General features: G+C 42.7%; 1 protein-coding gene across 1 annotated transcript in view; it reads left to right on the top strand.

Annotated features, from left to right (window-relative positions):
• The window catches only part of LOC117514727 (CUB and sushi domain-containing protein 3-like), an 885,172-nt gene that overhangs the window by 159,470 nt on the left and 699,948 nt on the right, over positions 1-25,754 (top strand). The window contains exon 3 of the mRNA XM_034175291.1: positions 6,931-7,043. Within this exon, the coding sequence (XP_034031182.1) occupies positions 6,931-7,043 (113 nt within the window). The remainder of the gene's footprint in view (positions 1-6,930; positions 7,044-25,754) is intronic.

Here is a 25,754-nt window from a genome sequence, read left to right as displayed (position 1 = left end):
CTGTATGTCATGAAAGTTTCAAACTTGTAGAGATTCACTTATTGCCACAGTGATATTCATGTCTTTGGGACCTCAACCTATGAGGTTGGGCGATAGGAAGAGGTTCTTGGACAGAGGTGTTTGGTGATGAAGCTGAGAATGAAAGTCCAAGTGTTTTGGGCCTTGATGCTTCCTGTCTTATTTTATTGCTGTGAGACTTTGATGTGAACCAGTGACCTAAGGTAGGCCTAAGGGGTGGATATTTTGGATACTAGGTTGCTTTAAAGGATTCTTGAGTGACAATCCCTCAGTGGTGAGGAAGATCGTCTCTTGATTGATTCTCAGATGGGATGGTAGATGCGGAGAACTTCTACATCCAGGGTTGCTTTTAAGACACCTGTAGGTGGATTTGTTTAATGTGGGAATCTTGTTGCACACCGACAAACACATGATACTTGACAGATCCCCATCCTGTTCCAATGGCGATCAAGCTGCATCACAAGAATATGGTCCAGTAATAGCTAGAGCACCAAACTCAATTTGGTGGCCATCCAATCTGGCAACCGCAGCAATGACTGCATCAACAAAAGCAAAAATAAAAATAAATATATAATTCAATCCATTAATTTTTAACCACACAACATGAAGCTATTTGCAACTGACATCACTAACAAGAAATATAACGCAATACTAAAATGCTCTCTGCTGTATGAGCATAAAAGTAGGCAACAGTGTGATCTTTTGACCCCTTAAAATAGGTCAAGGTTAGCCATATTTGAACTTGTCCAAGATCTGTGTCTCAAGAATGTTCCCTGTGAATTTGAAGACCCTGGCAATAATAGGACTGGACTTACGCTGAGCACAGACAGACGTATGGATGGACGGATGCAAAGTCTTTGCAATACCCGATGGCCATATTTTGCCCTCAGGTAAAAACTGATGTAAAAAAAAAAAAAAAAACTAAGTCAGGAACAATAACATTTAAACAATGAAGAAAAAACAGTTATAAGAAAGAGAAAATAGTTAAGCCTTTAACTTGGATTTAAATGAGTCCACAGAATCAGTGGTGTGGTGGATGCAGCGGCACAGTACCAGAACCTTCCCTCAGACCTCTGAAAACCACTTTTGGAATAGGAATGTTTGGAAATTGGAAATTTGATTTCCTGTTGATTCACAAATATAAAAACATCAGCCTCTATATTTTTGTCAAAATTACAGTGTAACCAGAAAATCAGACATTTCTGCAAATATGCAATTATGATAGACCATCTTCAGGCATTATTCCTGTAAAGTACAGTCATGAAATCCTCTGTAAAACTGAGGTTTATGGCACAAATCCTGGTCATTCCTGTGTTGCCCCGCCTCACATTTTACATATAAATTACCATCATTACCATCACAATCCTTCTAGAATGGAGGTATTGTGGTCCAAATGTTTTGGATGTTCAGCATTCAGGTTTTCACAGTCTTCCTTTGTTCTGATTTGGCACACAGCTTGACCTTGGTGTTGTCCATTGCAAACTTAATTTTCATTAAGATCCTCCAACAACATAAAGGCCGCAATCTTGGCAGGCTAAAGCGCATCGTGCAAATGCATCTCCGATGTGTCAAACTGCACTTAACTATTTACACAGTGTGGAACTTGAGTGCAAAGTAAATGGACTACACTTATATCAATCAATCAATCAATCAATTTTTTTATATAGCGCCAAATCACAACAAACAGTTGCCCCAAGGCGCTTTATATTGTAAGGCAAGGCCATACAATAATTATGTAAAACCCCAACGGTCAAAACGACCCCCTGTGAGCAAGCACTTGGCTACAGTGGGAAGGAAAAACTCCATTTAACAGGAAGAAACCTCCAGCAGAACCAGGCTCAGGGAGGGGGAGTCTTCTGCTGGTACTGGTTGGGGCTGAGGGAGAGAACCAGGAAAAAGACATGCTGTGGAGGGGAGCAGAGATCGATCACTAATGATTAAATGCAGAGTGGTGCATACAGAGCAAAAAGAGAAAGAAACAGTGCATCATGGGAACCCCCCAGCAGTCTACGTCTATAGCAGCATAACTAAGGGATGGTTCAGGGTCACCTGATCCAGCCCTAACTATAAGCTTTAGCAAAAAGGAAAGTTTTAAGCCTAATCTTAAAAGTAGAGAGGGTGTCTGTCTCCCTGATCTGAATTGGGAGCTGGTTCCACAGGAGAGGAGCCTGAAAGCTGAAGGCTCTGCCTCCCATTCTACTCTTACAAACCCTAGGAACTACAAGTAAGCCTGCAGTCTGAGAGCGAAGCGCTCTATTGGGGTGATATGGTACTACGAGGTCCCTAAGATAAGATGGGACCTGATTATTCAAAACCTTATAAGTAAGAAGAAGAATTTTAAATTCTATTCTAGAATTAACAGGAAGCCAATGAAGAGAGGCCAATATGGGTGAGATATGCTCTCTCCTTCTAGTCCCCGTCAGTACTCTAGCTGCAGCATTTTGAATTAACTGAAGGCTTTTTAGGGAACTTTTAGGACAACCTGATAATAATGAATTACAATAGTCCAGCCTAGAGGAAATAAATGCATGAATTAGTTTTTCAGCATCACTCTGAGACAAGACCTTTCTGATTTTAGAGATATTGCGTAAATGCAAAAAAGCAGTCCTACATATTTGTTTAATATGCGCTTTGAATGACATATCCTGATCAAAATGACTCCAAGATTTCTCACAGTATTACTAGAGGTCAGGGTAATGCCATCCAGAGTAAGGATCTGGTTAGACACCATGTTTCTAAGATTTGTGGGGCCAAGTACAATAACTTCAGTTTTATCTGAGTTTAAAAGCAGGAAATTAGAGGTCATCCATGTCTTTATGTCTGTAAGACAATCCTGCAGTTTAGCTAATTGGTGTGTGTCCTCTGGCTTCATGGATAGATAAAGCTGGGTATCATCTGCGTAACAATGAAAATTTAAGCAATACCGTCTAATAATACTACCTAAGGGAAGCATGTATAAAGTGAATAAAATTGGTCCTAGCACAGAACCTTGTGGAACTCCATAATTAACTTTAGTCTGTGAAGAAGATTCCCCATTTACAACAACATTACAAATTGTAATCTATTAGACAAATATGATTCAAACCACCGCAGCGCAGTGCCTTTAATACCTATGGCATGCTCTAATCTCTGTAATAAAATTTTATGGTCAACAGTATCAAAAGCAGCACTGAGGTCTAACAGAACAAGCACAGAGATGAGTCCACTGTCCGAGGCCATAAGAAGATCATTTGTAACCTTCACTAATGCTGTTTCTGTACTATGATGAATTCTAAAACCTGACTGAAACTCTTCAAATAGACCATTCCTCTGCAGATGATCAGTTAGCTGTTTTACAACTACCCTTTCAAGAATTTTTGAGATTAAAGGAAGGTTGGAGATTGGCCTATAATTAGCTAAGATAGCTGGGTCAAGTGATGGCTTTTTAAGTAATGGTTTAATTACTGCCACCTTAAAAGCCTGTGGTACATAGCCAACTAACAAAGATAGATTGATCATATTTAAGATCGAAGCATTAAATAATGGTAGGGCTTCCTTGAGCAGCCTGGTAGGAATGGGGTCTAATAAACATGTTGATGGTTTGGATGAAGTAACTAATGAAAATAACTCAGGCAGAACAATCGGAGAGAAAGAGTCTAACCAAATACCGGCATCACTGAAAGCAGCCAAATATAACGATACGTCTTTGGGATGGTTATGAGTAATTTTTTCTCTAATAGTTAAAATTTTGTTAGCAAAGAAAGTCATGAAGTCATTACTAGTTAAAGTTAATGGAATACTCAGCTCAATAGAGCTCTGACTCTTTGTCAGCCTGGCTACAGTGCTGAAAAGAAACCTGGGGTTGTTCTTATTTTCTTCAATTAGTGATGAGTAGAAAGATGTCCTAGCTTTACGGAGGGCTTTTTTATAGAGCAACAGACTCTTTTTCCAGGCTAAGTGAAGATCTTCTAAATTAGTGAGACGCCATTTCCTCTCCAACTTACGGGTTATCTGCTTTAAGCTACGAGTTTGTGAGTTATACCACGGAGTCAGGCACTTCTGATTTAAAGCTCTCTTTTTCAGAGGAGCTACAGCATCCAAAGTTGTCTTCAATGAGGATGTAAAACTACTGACGAGATACTCTATCTCACTTACAGAGTTTAGGTAGCTACTTTGCACTGTGTTGGTATATGGCATTAGAGAACATAAAGAAGGATATACCTTATATACCCCTTTTCCATCTGAATCAGAATCTCAAAGCTCTTTACAATGATGCCTCGCAATCATCCATTCATGCACATGCTCGCATGTCAGGGTGCTGCAATGCAAAGCACTCAACTGCACACTGGGAACAACTGGGCCCTTAGTGATTTTCTGGTATGGTGCAATTTTGAGCTCTGGATCCTCTGGTCTCAATTCCAACACTTAACCACCAGACCATCACCTCCTCCCGAACGTAACGGGCAAAGTGGTTTTATTTATTGACTCAATTAGTCAAAGGTATGTTTTTTTTTTTTTTTGTTTTTTTGGTTTAAAGATGCCGTGGAGTTGCCCAGTGGTTGGTGCACTTGCTGTTCAAGAACACTTGTGCCCATTCTGCATGTAGTCTGGAGTTGCTTCAGGACAGGCATCTGGCATAAAACCTGTGCTAAATCAACATATAAATCTATACCTAAACTTGATACAAGCTCTTTACAGGAGCAGCCACCAGACTTCCTCAATATACACTCAACAAAAATATAAACGCAACACTTTTGGTTTTACTCCCATTTTGTATGAGATGAACTCAAAGATCTAAAACTTTTTTGCACATACACAATATCACCATTTCCCTCAAATATTGTTCACAAACCAGTCTAAATCTGTGATAGTGAGCACTTCTCCTTTGCTGAGATAATCCATCCTACCTCACAGGTGTGCCATATCAAGATGCTGATTAGACACCATGATTAGTGCACAGGTGTGCCTTAGACTGTCCACAATAAAAGGCCACTCTGAAAGGTGCAGTTTAGTTTTATTGGGGGGATACCAGTCAGTAACTGGTGTGACCACCATTTGCCTCATGCAGTGCAACACATCTCCTTCGCATAGAGTTGATCAGGTTGTCAGTTGTGGCCTGTGGAATGTTGGTCCACTCCTCTTCAATGGCTGTGCGAAGTTGCTGGATATTGGCAGGAACTGGTACACGCTGTCGTATACGCCGGTCCAGAGCATCCCAAACATGCTCAATGGGTGACATGTCCGGTGAGTATGCCGGCCATGCAAGAACTGGGACATTTTCAGCTTCCAAGAATTGTGTACAGATCCTTGCAACATGGGGCCGTGCATTATCCTGCTGCAACATGAGATGATGTTCTTGGATGTATGGCACAACAATGGGCCTCAGGATCTCGTCACGGTATCTCTGTGCATTCAAAATGCCATAAATAAAATGCACCTGTGTTCTTCATCCATACCAGACACCTGCCCATACCATAACCCCACCGCCACCATGGGCCACTCGATCCACAACATTGACATCAGAAAACCGCTCACCCACACGATGTCACACACGCTGTCTGCCATCTGCCCTGGACAGTGTGAACCGGGATTCATCCGTGAAGAGAGCACCTCTCCAACGTGCCAAACGCCAGCGAATGTGAGCATTTGCCCACTCAAGTCGGTTACGATGACGAACTGGAGTCAGGTCGAGACCCCCATGAGGATGACGAGCATGCAGATGAGCTTCCCTGAGACGGTTTCTGACAGTTTGTGCAGAAATTCTTTGGTTATGCAAACCGATTGTTTCAGCAGCTGTCCGAGCGGCTGGTCTCAGACGATCTTGGAGGTGAACATGCTGGATGTGGAGGTCCTGGGCTGGTGTGGTTACACGTGGTCTGCGGTTGTGAGGCTGGTTGGATGTACTGCCAAATTCTCTGAAACGCCTTTGGAGACGGCTTATGGTAGAGAAATGAACATTCAATACACAAGCAACAGCTCTGGTTGACATTCCTGCTGTCAGCATGCCAATTGCACGCTCCCTCAAATCTTGCGACATTTGTGGCATTGTGCTGTGGGATGAAACTGCACCTTTCAGAGTGGCCTTTTATTGTGGACAGTCTAAGGCACACCTGTGCACTAATCATGGTGTCTAATCAGCATCTTGATATGGCACACCTGTGAGGTGGGATGGATTATCTCAGCAAAGGAGAAGTGCTCACTATCACAGATTTAGACTGGTTTGTGAACAATATTTGAGGGAAATGGTGATATTGTGTATGTGGAAAAAGTTTTAGATCTTTGAGTTCATCTCATACAAAATGGGAGCAAAACCAAAAGTGTTGCGTTTATATTTTTGTTGAGTGTAAAATCATGAAGTGCCTCGTTCCTACAGCTCCTCTATTAGCGTTCACTTCATCACCGCCATCCCAACAGGCGGAGACATAAAATTATTTGGTGACAATGCATAGTGCATCTAAACTTTTTCACTAAAGTATTCATCTATCCTATAGTGTGCAATGGAATACAGTAGCAGGTATAGACTGTTGTACTTGAATTTTGAGCATCTAATATAAACACATAAAAAATAAAATATATTACAATATGTTAACAGTCCACTGTGATGTTGCTGTGTGTGTGTATGTGTTCGCGCATGGGTGCACCTCAGACATTTAGGGAAAAAGTTAGATATTAGTATTCAGACAATGGCATCTGTGCAAACTGAAAAAAAAAAAGCTTTACCATTATTTATCTGTATTTCACAGTTTACAGAGCAGCGTTTGCAATGTCATTAGAAGAAATGTCATGTTAAGCAATTTTCATCAGTTGATCTGCACTTAATTAGGTTCTCAGTAAGAATTCCACTGTGTATTTTTATTGTTATTGCGATGCGAATAGTGCGATATGATGAAATTAATGTGTGAACTTTGGCTGAGGGTTCTTTTTTCTCTGCAGGTTAACAGGATTTACCATCCCTCCACCTGTCACCAGTTCAGGCTCCATTTTTTCACTGAGGCTTACCAGTGACTTTGCTGTAAGTGCTCATGGATTTAAGGCTGTTTACGAAGGTAAGAAGCCTCATTTTTTTTTTTTTTTGTCTTTGTTCATTTGCTGTAATCAGAAATAATCTGAAGAAAGAAAGAAATCTATTTTTGGGGGTGGAGCTTGAGATCAACAGACTGTATAAGAAAGTTGGGTGGCCGAAGACAAGTATGTCAAAATGTGTATGAGGACAGTGTGACAGCGGTGAGATGAGCAGGAGAAATGATGGATGTATTCAAGTTTGAGGTAGGATTACATCAAGGATTGGCTCTGAGCCCTTTCTTGTTTGTAGTGTTGATGGACAGATTGACGGACAGTGTCAAAGAGGAGTGTCAATGGACTATGATGTATGCAAATGACATTGTGATTATAGAGGTACGTGAGCTTATCGAGGGGGATATGCTCTGGAGAGAAAGGGAATGAAAGGAGGAGTAAGACAGAGAACGTGTGAATGAACGTGAGCACAGTGGAATAGTGTAGGTGCAAAGACACTAGAGGAGTTTAAATACATGGAGTCAACTATCCAATATAATGGAGAGTGTGGTCAGTAGGTGAAGGAGAGAGTGCAAGCAAGGGGAGTGGGTGGAGAAACCTGGCAAAAGTGAGAAAAAGGGATGTACAACAGTGAAAGCAAAAGTTTACAAGACAGTAGTGAAGCAGGATGCTGTATGGCTTAGAGATGGTGGTGTGAATAAAAAGACAGGGGGCAGAGCTAAAGATGCTGATTTTCTTTGAGAGTGATGAGGAAGGACAGAATTAAGCATGAAGATATCAGAGGGACAGAACAGGTAGAATGATTTGGAGATAAAGACAGGCAAGACTGAGATGGTTTGGACATGTGCAGAGGAGAGATGCAGGGTATATAGGGAGAATGATGCTGAGGATGGAGCTTCCAGGCAGGAGAACAAGATGAATGCTAAAGAGGTTCACGGATGTGGTGAGGGAGGACAGAAGAAGGTGACAGGAGAAGATTCAGAGGACAGGATGAGATGGAGATGGATGATCTGCTGGGACAACCTGTAACAGCAGCTGCCAGTGGAATATGAAGAACAACTTTATGATCGGGAGACTCTTCATGAAACAGGGCACTTGATTTTGAAGATAAATCCATGAGCCAGGAGAATAGATAGCATTTATTCTAAAGATGAGCAGGGGCTATCGCAATTGATTTCCTGCCAGATTTTCACTGTTGAGTTATGCAAACATTAGCCACCTCAATTAAGGAAATTAATCTCATATTTTCCAAATCAGCATCTCTCCCCTCAAAGACCTGAACTTTTTCAGTGACTCCAGAGGTGCATCTGAAATTGCATGGCAGAAGGCAAAGAGAATTAGTTGAACTAATGGATGTACTGAGTTATCCATGTCGGAGCAGAGCTGAGGACATTGGGGAGCTGTCTGAATGCAAGCGCTCTCTCTCTCTCTCTCTTTCTCTCGCTGACCATCTTGCTCATCCCTTGCTCTTTTTACACCAAATTTGGTTGCTCGATCTCAGCTTTCATATCTCAGCTTGTCTTAAAGTTTCACTTCCTTTCCTACCCTTTCCAATCCATTTCTCTTCCCACCTCCTTTTCTGACGTTCATAAATATTTTCTACTTTTGTTTATGTTCTCTCTGTCCTTTGTATCCTTCACGTTATTCCAAGGCTCTGTTTGGGTAAGAGGGTAGAGCATTAACAGGCTGATGGCTCACCCCGATGTTCTACTCCTACTCCTCCTTCCTTCTGTAGGGTTCCCCTTTAACCCCGTCCACATCTCCCTGTCTGCCTGGACCTGCCCGGGCCAGGAAACTCTCACCTTTCCATCTGCCCATTTGTGCACTTTCTCCCTTGCTTTCTCACTCGCTGTGTCTCGGTCCATCTCTCCAGTGGGAGGCTTGGTCAAATTAGATCTCGTTCTTCTGGCTCATCTTTTGCCTGCCTAATCTTGAACAGAATTTCATGTTAATTTGGATGTTAATAACATTTTGTTACACATGAGGCACAGAGATTTCTCATTACACTGCAGAGTAAGAAGGACAGCAGAGAATACTTTCCAATATGGGGACATTTTATCAGTGCAGTTTCTAAAGAGTGAAGAAAATCCATCGACAGAGTATTTACTTCTATTAATATTGTGTTGTCACTTAGAATTTGTGTGATTTACCACTTACAATGGGATGTTGGTTGATTGCCCCATAAGATTTTGTTTAGGCAGGGCAACAGGCATGGTATATACCTATAACTACATATCAAATGGGTGGTGCTATCATGGGACAAACAGCTGCGAGGAATGGAAAAAGGTGAAGCTGAAGAAAGAAAAGGACTTTATTTTGAAATGTTTGCAACACGGTAGGAATTTGTATGAATATTTTTTTTTCCTTAAATACAACGACTAGACCTAAAACGATTACATGCCTTTGGTACTAGGTCACTTTGGTATGACATATTTATGGAGACTTGGATGATAAGTATCACTTAGATTCTGAGGGAATGTCAGGTGCAACATTTTGGCCATGTAGGGTGTTTTTTCTGTCCATTATCCAATGCGCAGGTGCCTTACTGTTGAAGACAAAGCAGCTGCAGGTAGGACAAGAGTATGCCCACATTTCACCTGGCTGTAGCTTACTTTCAAGAGGTGGAGATGGATCAGTTGTCTGCCTGGGTGGTTGCCATCCAGGATCCAAGCTGATTCCATGGTGTGGTGGATGGTGCAGCATCAGTGCATATGGCTAGAACTAAAAGTCCTCCAATCCATGCAACAATATGGATTGTTTGGTCATATTCTCAAATATGACCAACAGGAGTGTTTTCTAAATTTGTGTCTGTCATGAAAACACAAAATACACAAGATGCTTTTTGACAATATATTATGGATTTTCTGAACTTAAATCAACACTGAATTGCCCAACGAAGTGTTCAAGGCATTTTTAACTGAGCTAGAGATCGGAATCTCTGAACGACTGAGGGTTCTGAACACAGCATAAGTCCTCTAACTGTTCCCAGGAGATCCTGAGATGTTAACCAAGCCAGGAGATATAATCCCTCCAACGTGTCCTGTGCCTTCCCTGCGGCCTCCTACCAGTTGGACATGCCTGGAAGACTTTCCTACGTGGATGACCAGGGGACATCCTCACCAGATGCCTGAACCACCTCAGCTAGCTCCTTTCAATGCAAAGAAGCAGTGACTCTACTCTGAGTCCCTCCTGGATACTTATGATTCTTACCCTCTCCCTGAGTCTAGGCCCAGGGACAGGGTTGGGGTTAGACATAATTAGGGTGGGTTCCAGCCTGTGACAGGCTGGAACGCACCACGTTCTTCAGAAACTCCAAATCCATAATAAATTGTGGGAAGAAGCTGGTGCACCTGGAGGGAAACCCACGCAAACACGGGGAGAACATGCAAACTCCACACAGAAAGGACCAGGTGGCAAGTGATCCCAGGACTTTCTTGCTGTGAGGCAACATTGCTAACCACTGAGCTGTTCTAAAGCCTTGTTGCATTTGTTAAATGTACATATTAAATGTAAAACTGCCTGCTCAGGGAACAGCATGAAAGTCATTTTCATATAAAATTGGATGTACATAATTGTGATTTAGAAATAAGCAGTGTGGTGCACTGCCACACAGGAGCTGCCTGTGATCATTAAAGTAAAAGCAGTAAAATGACAAAATGACCCTTGCCTGACCCGCTGAAATGTAATTACCCTACGTTAATCATCACTAAAATTATCAGGTGAATTAAAGCCCAGCAAAATGACCATTATCACAGATTTAGATTATTTGCAGTGCGACAGCCTCATGACTGACACCTATGCAGGGCTAATATGCAAATTCTCATCCATAATGTATTTTGAATTTTTGTATAACAGAATGTTTCCACAGTGTACATTCCCTGCCTTGTTCTGCTGATTGTCCACATGAATATTTATATGCTGCTCCTTCTTTTCGCTGAAAATCTGCAAGGCTTTCTCAGATGATTGAATCATGACTGCAATTAAGTGGATTTGAATCTTGTGTACATATGAAGGCAACTGTGAAGGACATGGCCGGAGAGGACTGCCTGTCAGTCTTCTGTCAAATTTGTGTGGAGACCAAATCCAAACCTTTGTGGTTTTGGTCACTGATGTAAGTCTTGAGGGTCCTGGTGCTTCCTGACTGCCCAAGTCTCACAACTCAGGCAGGGAGCACCAGGACCCTCAAGAATTGGGTTTTTGTTCTCCTGCAGAGACACGAGAAGGACCAAACACCACTCAATTCAATTCAACTTAATCATCTTATAATGCGCCAAATCACAACAAAAGCCGTCTCAAGGTGCCTCACACAGAACAATTCATTATAAAAATTTAATAAGTAATTAAAAATGAATAAAAATTTCAAATACATAATTAAAAACAGAAGTAAAAGAATAAAACAGATAACAAAATACATAACTATTCATAAAAAAGAGAATAAAAATGGGTTTTAAGTCTTGATTTAAAAATGTCTACGGACTATCACTGCCTCACGGTCGCAGGAAGACCGTTCCACAGGGTGGGTGCACGATGAGACAAAGCTCTTTGACCTGCTGACTACTTCTTCACCCTGGGAACGCAGAGAAGTCCCGCATCCTGTGACCGCAGTGCCCGGGCCTGATGTAAATGGCAAAACAGCGCGTAACAGTTCGAAACTGGTGCACGAAACATCACGCCAACGGGCAGGTGTGCACAAACCCAGTGCGAGAGTTTGTGCACGTGCCAGTCTCCGTCGAGCCACGTACCAGCTGGTACGTGTGGAACCACATGGTGCTGCTTATGTGGAATAAATAAAAAAATAAAAACCAGCCGGTATCTGTGGGACCACATCGCGCTGCTTATGTGGAATAAAAAATAAAAAAAACACACCACCCGGGACGCAAATGCATGCCTTTCAAAACCTCTGGTTCATACAGTCATGAAATGACATGAATGAGAAGCAGTGTGCTCTGATGTCCACATCTACTGGTCTGGTGCATCCAGTCGCCCAGCATGCATATTCTGCCCGACACGCATGTCTTGTAGACGGCGCTCCACAGCACAGACACCCCATCATGTGGAATAGAGCTTACGTGGGTGATGTGACGGTCAGATTGCCCGCTGCGTGTTCTGATCTGATGGTCCGTTTCAACCTGGGGGGCTGTCAGTGTCCGCTCCGTGCACGTGCTCGCTTACTGCAGCTTGTCGCCACCACGGCGATATATGTTTTTATTTATGTTCACGTATATACAGCAATCAGACACATGTGCCTCACAGTGGACACTTGCTAGTCCATGACTGTCCAAATACAGTAGGTGTTGTGCAGCTGGAATGTCCAGAATAACAGATCACCACAGCTGCTTCTGTTGGAAGCTACGCCTCCCGTGAGTGGAGCGCACACACCCAAGTGTCACTGTGTTTGCAAAGTCACACTCGTGGGGAACTTAGACAAATATCACAGCACTACGACAGTGATTGTCTGCAGTCTGTTGTCGTGCCAGGAGTGCGACTGGCCACACATTTTCTAAGTGCCATGCGAGCTGTGTTAGGTGTTTGCGCGTGTCACCTGGAATTTGGCCGGCACCTGCCGCGAGAGGGTGCGATGGGTTGGCACAGCACACACTTTGTCTTTCAGGCACTTGTGTGTGCAAATAGTAGCAACAGGTGTAAGGAGGTGTTGGCAGCAGGGGCGACATTACACAGTTTGCACACAATTCCTTCGTCATGTGCACAAAGTGTGCACTTTGTCCAGACTACGCACTATGTGTGGAGGGGTCCTTCTCAACATTCGATTGCAAAGAATCTAGGGATTCCATCATCTACAGTCCATAATATAATCAGAAGATTCAGAGAATCTGGAGAACTTTCTACACATAAGCGGGAAGGCCGAAAACCAACATTGAATGCCTGTGACCTTCGAACCCTCAGGCGGCACTGTTTTAAAAACTGACATCACTGTGTAAAGGATCTTACCGCGTGGGCTCAGGAACACTTCAGAAAACCATTGTCAGTTAACACAGTTTGTCGCTACATCTACAAGTGCAAGTTAAAACTCTACCATGCAAAGTGAAATCCAACATCAACATCCAGAAACACTGCTGCCTTCTCGGGCCTGAACTCATTTGAAATGGACAGACGCAAAGTGGAAAAGTGTGCTGTGGTCTGATGAGTCCACGTTTCAAATTGTTTTTGGAAATCATGGACGCCATGTCCTCCGGACAAGAGGAAAAAGATCATCCAGATTGTTACCAGTGCTAAGTTCAAAAGTCTGGATCTGTGATGGTATGGGGGTGTGTTAGTGCCCATGGCATGGACAACTTACACATCTGTGATGGCACCATCAATGCTGAAAGGTACATCCAGGTTTTGGAGCAACACATGCTGCCATCCAAGCAACGTCTTTTTCAGGGACGTCCCTGCTTATTTCAGCAAGACAATGCCAAGCCACATTCTGCACGTGTTACATCAGCGTGGCTTCGTAGTAAAAGAGTGCAGGTACTAGACTGGCCTGCCTGCAGTCCAGACCTGTCACCCATTGAAAATGTGTGGCGCATTATGAAGCGCAAAATACGACAATGGAGACCCCGGACTGTTGAACAACTGACGTCATACATCAAGCAAGAATGGGAAAGAATTCCACCTACAAAGCTTCAACAATTAGTGTCCTCAGTTCCCAAACGCTTATTGACTGTTGTTAGAAGGAAAGGTGATGTAACACAGTGGTAAACATACCGCTGTCCCATCTTTTTTGAAACGTGTTGCAGGCATCCATTTCAAAATGTCAAATATTTGCACAAAAACAATAAGGTTTATAGTTTGAACATTAAATATCTTGTCTTTGTGGTGTATTGAATATAGGTTGAAGATGATTTGCAAATCATTGCATTCTGTTTTTATTTACATTTTACACAACATCCCAACTTCATTGGAATTGGGGTTGTACTTTGTCACAGCTAGGCTCATTGGATGGATCTGGGAGGAGGGATTTGAGGGGGTTTGCAAGCCTACTCCCCAGACTGCTGATAGATGAATGCTGCTGCATGCAGAATTAGAAGATTTCCAGTGTTTAAAATAAAAATTGTGGGTTAAAAATGGTGACTACAGTCGGTATATGGTTTCCCAGATTGCCTTAGAATGCAGGAAAAAGAATGTAGACAAGGGGTCTTGCATCACCACTTTAGCACATTTTCATTTTCTCGAGACAGACTGCAGCCCTGTATTGTACATACAGGCAGATGAGAATAATCTTGTCCGCTTGCCCTTTGCTAAAGGGTTGCATCTTTGTGCAAAAAAAAAAAAAAAAAAAACTGTCCTGCCTCGATGGCATTTCAACCTGCAGCCATTCCCACGTCTGAAAGACAGCTGACCCATTAAACACAATTCTATCTTTTCTGCCCACATCATTTCATTTGTCCTTCTTTGGCGAGGCAGAGCATCCACCGGAAAAACAAGAACAAAAACATGAACTCGGTCGATATTTTCAGCACAGCTCGCATGAAAACAGGCTCAGCAGCCGGCCAAACACCCAGTAACACAGTCAGTGAAGGCGCCAGACGATCAGACTGCACAGGCAGCTCCGGTGGGGAAAGTGTGCTGCTCACAGACACTGCCACCGCCTCAAACGTCGCTCTTCTTCAAAGGGCTACAGAATCATTACATATACAGGCAAAATAAATAGCTCGGCCCCAGAGAAATCACACACCCATCCACCTTATTTACTGGTTCACATAACTCACCGGTTACTGTTGATCACCTGTGCCGGGCTGTTACTGTCACCTGGGCGTGCATGTTGTTGGAACAGGACATTTAATGACTGGCGTCTTTTCACTTTTAATTGGTTTAGCAAGATTTAGCTCACATGCTGTTGTGAAAGTGTAGTGACACGGACCCACAACAGGGGGCGTTAATGAACGGACAATGGATAAGCCAAAAAGTAACAATTTAATGTTGAGAATTGCACAACGGAATACAGACAATAACAATTGAGGAGTACAGTCAATCATACACAAGGTGACGTGTGTGCAGGATCGAGGATAGAAGACGTCTGTCCAGAGAAGAGCCGGATCCCACACGGCTTCCACCGCCAGCGGATCTGAAGAACACCGGAGCCGGCAAGTCCCGAGTCCCAGGTGGCCACCGTCTCCAGCTGTCAGACCTGGTACTGCTGGCAGAAACAGAAACAGTTAATGGTGGGTGTGTGAAGACACACCCAGTAATCCTTCCTTGCTCAGTTCCTCCGGGAGGGAGAACCTCCACCTCCAGAAACAGAATCACCCGTGCAGCTCCTGTCAGTCACTTCCCTGGAAGGAGTGAGAGGCGAAGACGTCGCACTCACACTATCCGCCAGCTTCAGACCGTATCCACAGGAAAACAGCTGCAAAAAGAGTTCAGATTATTTGTCAGCGTTAAATACAGCAGAGAAATTACCTTGAGTGGTAGCAGATTTCTCAGCGAGGAGGTGGAGTTGCAGTCCGGCCTTTATAGTGATGGTAATGAGTTGGATGAGTGACAGCTGGTGCAGATGATAAGTGACAGCTGTCACTCCCAGTGGCTCCAACGCCCTCTTGTGCTTGAAGCCCGCACTCCAAGCAGGGCGCCATCTGGTGGTGGTGGGCCAGCAGTACCTCCTCTTCAGCGGCCCACACAACAGGACCCCCCCTCAACGGGCGCCTCCTGGCGCCCAACCAGGCTTGTCCGGGTGCCGGGCGTAGAAGTCGGCCAGCAGGGCCAGGTCCAGGATGAAGCTCCTCTTCACCCAGGAGCGTTCTTCGGGTCCGTATCCCTCCCAGTCCACTAAGTACTGGAACCCCCGGCCCTTCCAACGGACGTCCAGGAGCCGGCGCACAGTCCAAGCCGGTTCCCCGTCAATGATCCGGGCAGGTGGCGGTGCCGGTCCAGAGGCACAGAGCAGAGAGGTATGGCAGGGTTTGAGGTGTGACACATGAAAAACCGGATGAATCCGCAGTGAAGCTGGCAGCTTCAGCTTCATTGCAGCTGGACTGAGGACTTTAGTGATGGTGAAGGGTCCTATGTACCTGTCCTTCAGCTTCTGGGATTCCACCTGCAGGGGGATGTCCTTTGTGGATAGCCAAACCTCCTGCCCGGGCTGGTATGCAGGGGCCGGGATATCCTGATCCAGTGTCAAAGCTCGATGTTGGGTCTGGTCAAAGCACATATTAACTGACTGGAATCAGCTTTTTTAAATTGCTTTCTTTTTCACTCCTTGTAGTTCACACACACACACACACACACACACACACGCACGCACGCACGCACACACACACACACACACACACACACACACACACATATATATATATATATATATATATATATATATATATATATATATATATATATATATATATACACTCAACAAAAATATAAACGCAACACTTTTGGTTTTGCTCCCATTTTGTATGAGATGAACTCAAAGATCTAAAACTTTTTCCACATACACAATATCACCATTTCCCTCAAATATTGTTCACAAACCAGTCTAAATCTGTGATAGTGAGCACTTCTCCTTTGCTGAGATAATCCATCCCACCTCACAGGTGTGCCATATCAAGATGCTGATTAGACACCATGATTAGTGCACAGGTGTGCCTTAGACTGCCCACAATAAAAGGCCACTCTGAAACGTGCAGTTTTATCACACAGCACAATGCCACAGATGTCGCAAGATTTGAGGGAGCGTGCAATTGGCATGCTGACAGCAGGAATGTTAACCAGAGCTGTTGCTCGTGTATTGAATGTTCATTTCTCTACCATAAGCCGTCTCCAAAGGCGTTTCAGAGAATTTGGCAGTACATCCAACCAGCCTCACAACCGCAGACCACGTGTAACCACACCAGCTCAGGACCTCCACATCCAGCATGTTCACCTCCAAGATTGTCTGAGACCAGCCACTCGGACAGCTGCTGAAACAATCGGTTTGCATAACCAAAGAATTTCTGCACAAACTGTCAGAAACCATCTCAGGGAAGCTCATCTGCATGCTCGTCGTCCTCAATGGGGTCTCGATCTGACTCCAGTTCGTCGTCGTAACCGACTTGAGTGGGCAAATGCTCACATTCGCTGGCATTTGGCACGTTTGAGAGGTGTTCTCTTCATGGATGAATCCCGGTTCACACTGTTCAGGGCAGATGGCAGACAGCGTGTGTGGCGTTGTGTGGGTGAGCGGTTTTCTGATGTCAATGTTGTGGATCGAGTGGCCCATGGTGGCGGTGGGGTTATGGTATGGGCAGGCGTCTGTTATGTATGAAGAACACAGGTGCATTTTATTGATGGCATTTTGAATGCACAGAGATACCGTGACGAGATCCTGAGGCCCACTGTTGTGCCATACATCCAAGAACATCACCTCATGTTGCAGCAGGATAATGCACGGCCCCATGTTGCAAGGATCTGTACACAATTCTTGGAAGCTGAAAATGTCCCAGTTCTTGCATGGCCGGCATACTCACCGGACATGTCACCCATTGAGCATGTTTGGGATGCTCTGGACCGGCGTATACGACAGCATGTACCAGTTCCTGCCAATATCCAGCAACTTCGCACAGCCATTGAAGAGGAGTAGACCAACATTCCACAGGCCACAATTGACAACCTGATCAACTCTATGCGAAGGAGACGTGTTGCACTGCATGAGGCAAATGGTGGTCACACCAGATACTGACTGGTATCCCCCCCAATAAAACAAAACTGCACCTTTCAGAGTGGCCTTTTATTGTGGACAGTCTAAGGCACACCTGTGCACTAATCATGGTGTCTAATCAGCATCTTGATATGTCACACCTGTGAGGTGGGATGGATTATCTCAGCAAAGGAGAAGTGCTCACTATCACAGATTTAGACTGGTTTGTGAACAATATTTGAGGGAAATGGTGATACTGTGTATGTGGAAAAAGTTTTAGATCTTTGAGTTCATCTCATACAAAATGGGAGCAAAACCAAAAGTGTTGCATTTATATTTTTGTTGAGTGTATATATATTAGTTTATCCACTTATCTTCTAATGCATTCTCTTCTTTTTTTGCAATTTTATTGCCGATTGGCAACCTTTTGGTGTGTTACTTCCCTCAACTAGGCAGAAGTGCAACTTTCTTCTCTCTTCTTTAGAGACTATGTCAGTAATCTTGTAAATAAATAGCGACACTTAACTATCATTACTGATACCTAGTGGTCAACATTACATGTCATAATCATCATGTCACCCTTTCATTTATGTGAATTCTTCGGGGTGGGGGGGTGCAAGGCATGGGTATTGAGAACTGGTTCTTTTCGAGAATCGTTAAGAAATGATTCGATCCACCGACATCAATAGCCTTTTTGCTTAACGATGCCGTTATCGGTCCTTCAGAGCGGCCATTGTTTTGATAGTGTTTTATCGGGAAAATTATCATTTCTTTACGTTGATTACAGACCCTGCAACGGGTCTGTAATCAACCGCTTTTGCAGCGGCTGTTCTTGAAGCTTGAAGCAATGAAGCAGTACTCTGATCCACTGCTTCATTGGTTCTCTGCTTCGCTGCTTTTCAGAAGTGGCAAGTCCGCTTCTTAACTCCTCTCAAAGCCATTTAAAATGTCAATCATGAGTCACTTTTGTATGGATTAAAGTCACTAACTGGGACTCTTGTCTTGTTGCGAGAATTGTCCTCCATTCTGTTCGCACAGCTCCAAACGCTGCACCACTCTCTGCCGAGTCAAGTTAGAGTCGAGCCAGAATGAATAACTTCAAAGCAAATCACCATTTTAAATCAAATGACGCCTCTTTCCAAATGTTGTAACACAGACAACAAACTACAACAGACTAAAATGTCTTCTTCCTCCCAAAATGAGACATCCTGCATTCTTTATGAATTACATTGATGTTGACTTGCAGCGCAGCTGGCTGAGCTCAGCTCAGAGGTATGGAGTGACATTCATGCCATTAATGTCTGAAAGGAAATGCTTTTGAGAAAAACTACAGATTTTGTTTGTTTTTATTTATGTTCAGAGATCAAGGATCCAGTGACAATTTCATATTTATTTACTTTAAGACTCAATAAAATGTTGTTGACATAGATAACCTGTAAAGCCTACTCTTAGTACACAAAAAATTCACAAGAGGTATCAATAAGGGAATCGATAAGGAATCGGATCAATAAACGGAATTGATAATGGCATCGATATCGCTAAAATCTTATCAATACCCATCCCTGTAAAGTTGAATTAATATTAATTATGTTAAAATGTCTTAATTTAAAAACACACAGGGATGTTTAAATGTTTTAAAAAAGATGTTTAAAATATGACAAAAGGTAAAAATAGGAAAATAGAAAGTTCTTTAAAAACACGTTTAAAATGTTTGAAAAGGGTGTAAAATGTGTAAATGCGAGACAGCTCCTTAAAAATGCACAAATACATTTAAAATGTGTTTAAGATGTGTAAAAGAATAAAAAGAAACACAAGAAGATGTTGAAATTGTGTGTATGTGTGTTGTTGGGGGGGGGGGGGCGTAGTTATTCATCTGGGGCTCACTGTCCCACACTTTGAAAACCCCCTGGTCTAAAAGGATGGATGTTGTGCTCCATAGGCACCGTTTTTATCAAACTGGAGAACATGCAAACTCCACACAAACTGCGATGCACGCAAACTCAGGGAGCCCGTGTTTGCGTGGGTTCCCTCCGGGTGCTCCTGCTTCTTCCCACATCCAGATATGCTTGTTAGGTGAATTGGAAACTTTTAAATGACTGTAGGAGTGTGTGTGAATGTGATTGTCTGTCTGTGTATATGTGGCCCTGTGATACACTGGTGTTCTGTCCAGGATTTCTTCCAACCTCTCAGATGGAAGCACAGATGGCTTGCCATAGCAGAACAGGGTCTGCACCTACTTCAAGGAGTCCAGCCCCAAAACCACATATGCTAGTGAAACAAATGTCTTTTCGCGTCTCCAGTTTTGCTCAGGATCCAATCCAATCCGCCAATCCACCTTTATTTGTATAGCACATTTTAAGAAACAAGGTTACCAAAGTGCTGCACAACAGATAAAATATAAACAATAAAATAAAGTTAAAATACAGTAGATTAAAAACATAACAACAAAAAGAAGATATCAGATAAGATAAAACAGTAGAAGGTAACAATACATTAAAAACAGAGGCAGAAGACCATGCTACAGTAGTAGGTATGGCTCCACATGTTATGAGTAACACAAAAAGGCACGCACATCCGAAATGTATAAAAAAGGTGTGCTGGATCAAAAAGGACAGATCAAAACCAGAAAAAATCCACACAACCTGAATGCACCCGTGCAAAAAGCTTTATTAGATACAAATAGTAGTGACGTTTCAGGCAGCTGCCCTTCTTCACACATAATGAGTGGGAAAACACACCTGTATATGGACTGAAACTAATTAGAAATTGTCCTCACATGACAACCAATCTGATGAAAATTAAAACATCTTGTGGTTATCATAATTGGAACACTAAAATACAAACATCAAGTGTAAACCATCATATAGTATTATAATGTTTCCAGATGTAAATCATACATAAGTACCATTTAAAGCAATGCAATCAAGCACCACAGCCAACAATACTGACAGTTATATATATATATATATATATATATATATATATATATATATATATATGAACAATATATTCCGATTGTTCTGGTTTTGATGGCTCCACATGTTGACATTTTTTGATAAATTTGAGGGAAAACTCTAAAATGACAGTTGCTGACTTCTCAAAATAATGTGTTAAATTCCTAATTTGGTATTTAGCTGGTCGAATGGTGCTTGAGTCAAACATTTCCTTTAAAGAATGTTTGACAGCTTGTTCAGAAAGTGGACCTCGAACACAGAAACATGCAATCATGCATACAGATGAGATGCAGACATGAGAGGGGTAATGCAAGCTGCGATTCAAAGTCTGGAGCTTGTTTGTGTCACAGGCTGCTGTCTAACTGGTACATTGTTACAATCAGCCAATTATAACAGTGACAGCCACTCTTCTATGGAGTTTAATGTGAAACATTTCCAAAGAGACTGGAGGATGTCTGATGTATTCACATTCAGTTGAATGGATAAGTGTGTTCAAACGTTTGACTGGTAGTTTATAGACAACTGAAACCATGAAATGATTCCTAATTGGCGGTGGTGCCCTGAACTCAGTAGCATGAGGCAAATAAGATTCTATGACTTTTCTTGTAGTGCAGCAGATAACTGAAACAATCATGCAAATGGTGATAAAAGCATCAAATTCGGCAGAAATGCTCCTTAGACATTCCTGTTTTGAAAAAAAAATGATTGGCCACTTGAAATTTCAATCGGTGGTCAGGTAGGGGTCAACTGAAGAATTACACAGTGGTCAAAATTAAAAGATGCTCCAATCATATTGAAAACTATATCACATTATTTGCTTGATCATAAAGATTCCAAAAAGGTATAGTTTGGGCTATCTGTGACTGAATACTATGGAGTTACGGGATAAAAACAGCAAAAATGGTGACAAAGGTCAGTTTCAGTTTGTACATGGATCAAAAGTAAAAGTTGCTCCAATGTTGGTAAAAAGTGATGCAAATTATTTGTTGAGCTAATAGGATTAATAAATGGAATGGTTTTGACAGTATTGAATGCTTGGTCTCCAAAGTAAAGGTCAAACAAGGTCAACGTCCATTGGATTCTATGACATGTGACATATGTTACTTGTAACGCGATAAGTACGGATGATACATGGTCCAAACTATTCCTTTTCAGAACCCTGTTAAATACACTGACCTTTGTCACTATTCTTGCTGTTTTTATCCCATAACTCCATAGAATTCAGTCACAGATAGTCCAAACTATACCTTTTTGAAATCTTTATGATCAGGTAAATAATGTGGTATAGGTATCAATATGATTGGAGCATCTTTTAATTTTGACCCCTGTGTAATTCTTCAATTGACCCCTACCTGACCACTGACTGAAAATTCAAGTGGCCAATCATTTCTTTTCAAAAGAGGAATGTCTAAGGAGTATTTCTGCCGAATTTGATGCTTTTATCACCATTTGCAGGATTCTGCTCTAAATATTCTCTTATCTGCTGCACTATTGGAAGGGACACAGGTTACTTGGAGGTCACCTGCTACCCAACTCATCACATAGCGGTACTATGTGATGAGTTGGGTAGCCCCAAACCTCACATGAACCCTATGCAGGGGTGCACAAAACTGGTGCTCATCATGCTTGTATGTGCAAAAAAAAAAATCATCGATGCACAGCAGAGGGAAACACTTTTCCTACAATCTGTCATTGCTTTCCTCTCATAAAGCACTTCCCTTGTGTTTTCTGCTGCGCATCATTTAGTATTAGCATGCACAAGCACCATGAGTACCAGTTATGTGCATGCCTGCATATATGTTCCTGTGATGTTGGAGTCACCAGAGAGCTATTACACTACTGTATGTTAACCTTCTACCCAACTCGTCACATAGGAATGAGAAGGGGCACTGACCAAACGTCAGCGTGATGGGTTAGGAGTGAGAATGTGTATAGGTCAAAAAGTCCTTGAATAATTAAGCTTGAAGTCTCGGTGCATGTGCTGATGCCACAGGCTGCAGAATCCACCACACCATGAAATCATTCCCACTCCTGGATGACAACCACCTATGCAGACAACCAATCCATCCCCACCTTTGAAAGTAACCATCTGTCTGCTGCAGCGAGGTGCAACATGAGATTCGCCTCTGTGAGATGTCACCTTTTCCCCCCCAACACACTCGTGAACATAACCAACGGGCAGTTGATGCTGAGGATTTATTTTTCTATTCCTTCCCACTCATCGGTGATCTTGTATATTGAGCGATCTGTATGCACGCATCTGCAGCATAAAGTGGACTCATAATTAGATTTAAATGATGATTCCTGGAAATTGGCATCAGAAAATGCAACTGCACATCCGCGCATGTCGCCAAGATCAGTTTCCAGATCAAGGTTTAGGATACACTCCTTTTTCTCTCTGGCTTTTTTTTTTCTGCATGTCTACCAGTCTGTCTTAACATGTTGGTCTCTTTGCATCTCATGCTTTCTGTCCAATCACAGTCCCCCCCACCCCACTAGCTTGCCAGTTGAAATAATTAGCTGAAAGCCAGATGGCTCATATCGAAAATAATAATTACACTTGACTGCATGATCAGTCACAAGCTGTAGGACGGAAGGAAGCTTTAGATTTCTATCTACAGGACAACATTGGATCAGATCAGACTAATTAAGTTGTATTGATCATTGCACACAACATTACGTAGCGATCTATCAATCATAAAGCTGAGTTATGCAGTAATTGATATATGCAGCTTTTTTTCATAGATTAAGGGACGAGAATGGCTTGTTGTGATTTAAATTGTTTTGATCTAAGTTGAAACATTTTACTGAAATAACTCGGCTCTTTACTGCAAAATGTATTTTTTTTTGTTGACAAACTGTTAATTGTTTGATATGAAAAGGGAAGCACGCTGTAAAAAAAATAAACTGGCTGAAATGAGGAGAGTCTTTTTTTTTTTTTTGCTTTTTCTAAATTCTTTCTGATCCTCATTAAAGGTAGTTTTTATAACACATGGATGTGGATGCTCGAAACAAACTGGACGTTGCTGAAACCACAACAAAGTAATAAATACATGCAAATAAATTTAAACAAAATTGAGGAAATGGGTGTGTGTTTTGTGGTGGTTTGAGGAAAAGTTTGTTTGAATGATAGGAGGTAGAAAAATGATGAGCGCACACTTGTGCATTGATGATTCCTCCCCCATTGGTTGGTTGTACCACACCATTCATTTGGCTGATACCCCCGTCACACATAGCTGGAATCAGAGTGCCGTCGGAGTTATGAAAAGTCGCACATCCGAAATGTGTCGGATTTCAGTTCCAAAACGTTCTGATAGCCATCTGCAGAATTTGACACAGTTAGTCAAAATCGGCCAGCGGCCCCGAGTGTGATGCACATGTTCATAATTCTCCCCTATCCAACGGTTGTCCACGTGTTATCTGAGGACCATCTAACCACAATTTACATATTCTGATGGTGGCAAAACAGGATCCGAAACTATTTGAGCGCATACAAGGGAACCTCGAGATAGATCTGGCACGGTATGCCTGCTGGTGTGACCTGTAGTGCCACCTATAATAATGCCCTCCCCGGAGTGCAAAGGAACTGTTGAACTGTATGTGGCACGCTTCATCACAATAATAATTATGAATTATTATCATGTACAGTGCACAGCGGCGATCAGACTGAAGGCTCCGTGTGCTGCTGCGCGCATGGTGCCACAAGTCTGAACAGGCTGTTATATCCACAACAGACCTTACAATACAGATATTTGTCCATTCCTTACCATGGGCGATGTAAATAATGTGAACTATTGTCTCCATCATAACATAGGCAGCTGTGCCTCAGCTCAGAGCTGAACAGATCTCACGCTGTAATAAATGTTCACCTTCTAACTCTGTAGGAGATATAACATGGAACTTGTGTCAGGCTGTTACACCATGAATCTGAATGAACCATGTATCTTACCTCCAACAGCGGTCCAGGAGGGTTTCACAGCATGCACTTGGACATGAAGCTGGGACAGCAGCCTGCAGTTAGAATCCTTTCACGCAAAGGAAAAAAATTAATTCCATGTGATAATCCAACCATCACAGTGTCCAGAGTTGCGTTGTGCTGCTGAAGTGTGCAAACAAGACGAAAGAAAATTCTCTGGAAAGGCTCTCCGTCTGAGGGACTGCATGGCCCAATGCCAGCAAACTTTGGAGCAAAGCTGTCCAGTGGCAAGCGTGCGCATGGACGCCCCGCGTGCACGCTTTGTGGCCCATCCTGTGTTACACACACACACACACACACACACACACACACACACACACACACACACACACACACACACACACACACACACACACACACAGCTGAGTGATAATTACAGCCCCACACGTGCGCGGCGCACAGGTGTGCCACGCACACACGCAGACGTGCGTGGGAAGAAAACAGCGCTCCAGTCTGCCATGCAGACATTTGGAGATCAGGCAGTCTTCAGCACCTTTTATGGCCATCTGACAGCAGTCTGTGTCATCCACCTGTTGTCTCCATATGCTTTGGATGCCATCGTGCAGGTGTGGACGAGGCGGTCTGGATGCTTTCAGACCACGGCTGGCCACGCCTCTTTTCATCCTGACTGCGTCAGATAATGGCAATATTTACTGTGTCACAATGGTTCCTCCACATTCTTGCTATGTGTGATGGGGACTTAAGTTTTGGCTTGATCACTTCATCAGATAAATGATATATTGACAAATATTCCCAAAATGAAATAGTCACTGAAGCATGTCTTTGTGTTTTAATATTGTATTTGGGAATGAATACAACCACCTATGTTGTCCACCGAAGGGCTCATTCACACTCTGACCTGAAGTGTCCGATGCTGTAGATACATACAAATACATCAACTCCTTTTGGGATGCTCCAGTCAAACTTGTTGATTATTTGATAAAATGTCCTTCTTGTTATCTTTGGCCCATTTCTATGTCATCCCTCTGGCCATGTGACCGGCAGGGGATTAAAAAGACACACAACTTTGAATTTTTGAGTTTGAGTTCGGAGTTTTGGCGGTAAATCAATCAATCAATCAATCAATTTTATTTATATAGCGCCAAATCACAACAACAGTTGCCCCAAGGTGCTTTATATTGTAAGGCAAAAGCCATACAATAATTACAGAAAAACCCCAACGGTCACAACGACCCCC

This window comes from Thalassophryne amazonica, chromosome 7 (genome assembly GCF_902500255.1).
Source record: "Thalassophryne amazonica chromosome 7, fThaAma1.1, whole genome shotgun sequence".
Taxonomy (NCBI): domain Eukaryota; kingdom Metazoa; phylum Chordata; class Actinopteri; order Batrachoidiformes; family Batrachoididae; genus Thalassophryne; species Thalassophryne amazonica.
The sequence above is the reverse complement of the archived record's forward strand: the minus strand, read 5'-3'. Positions and strand labels throughout refer to the sequence as shown.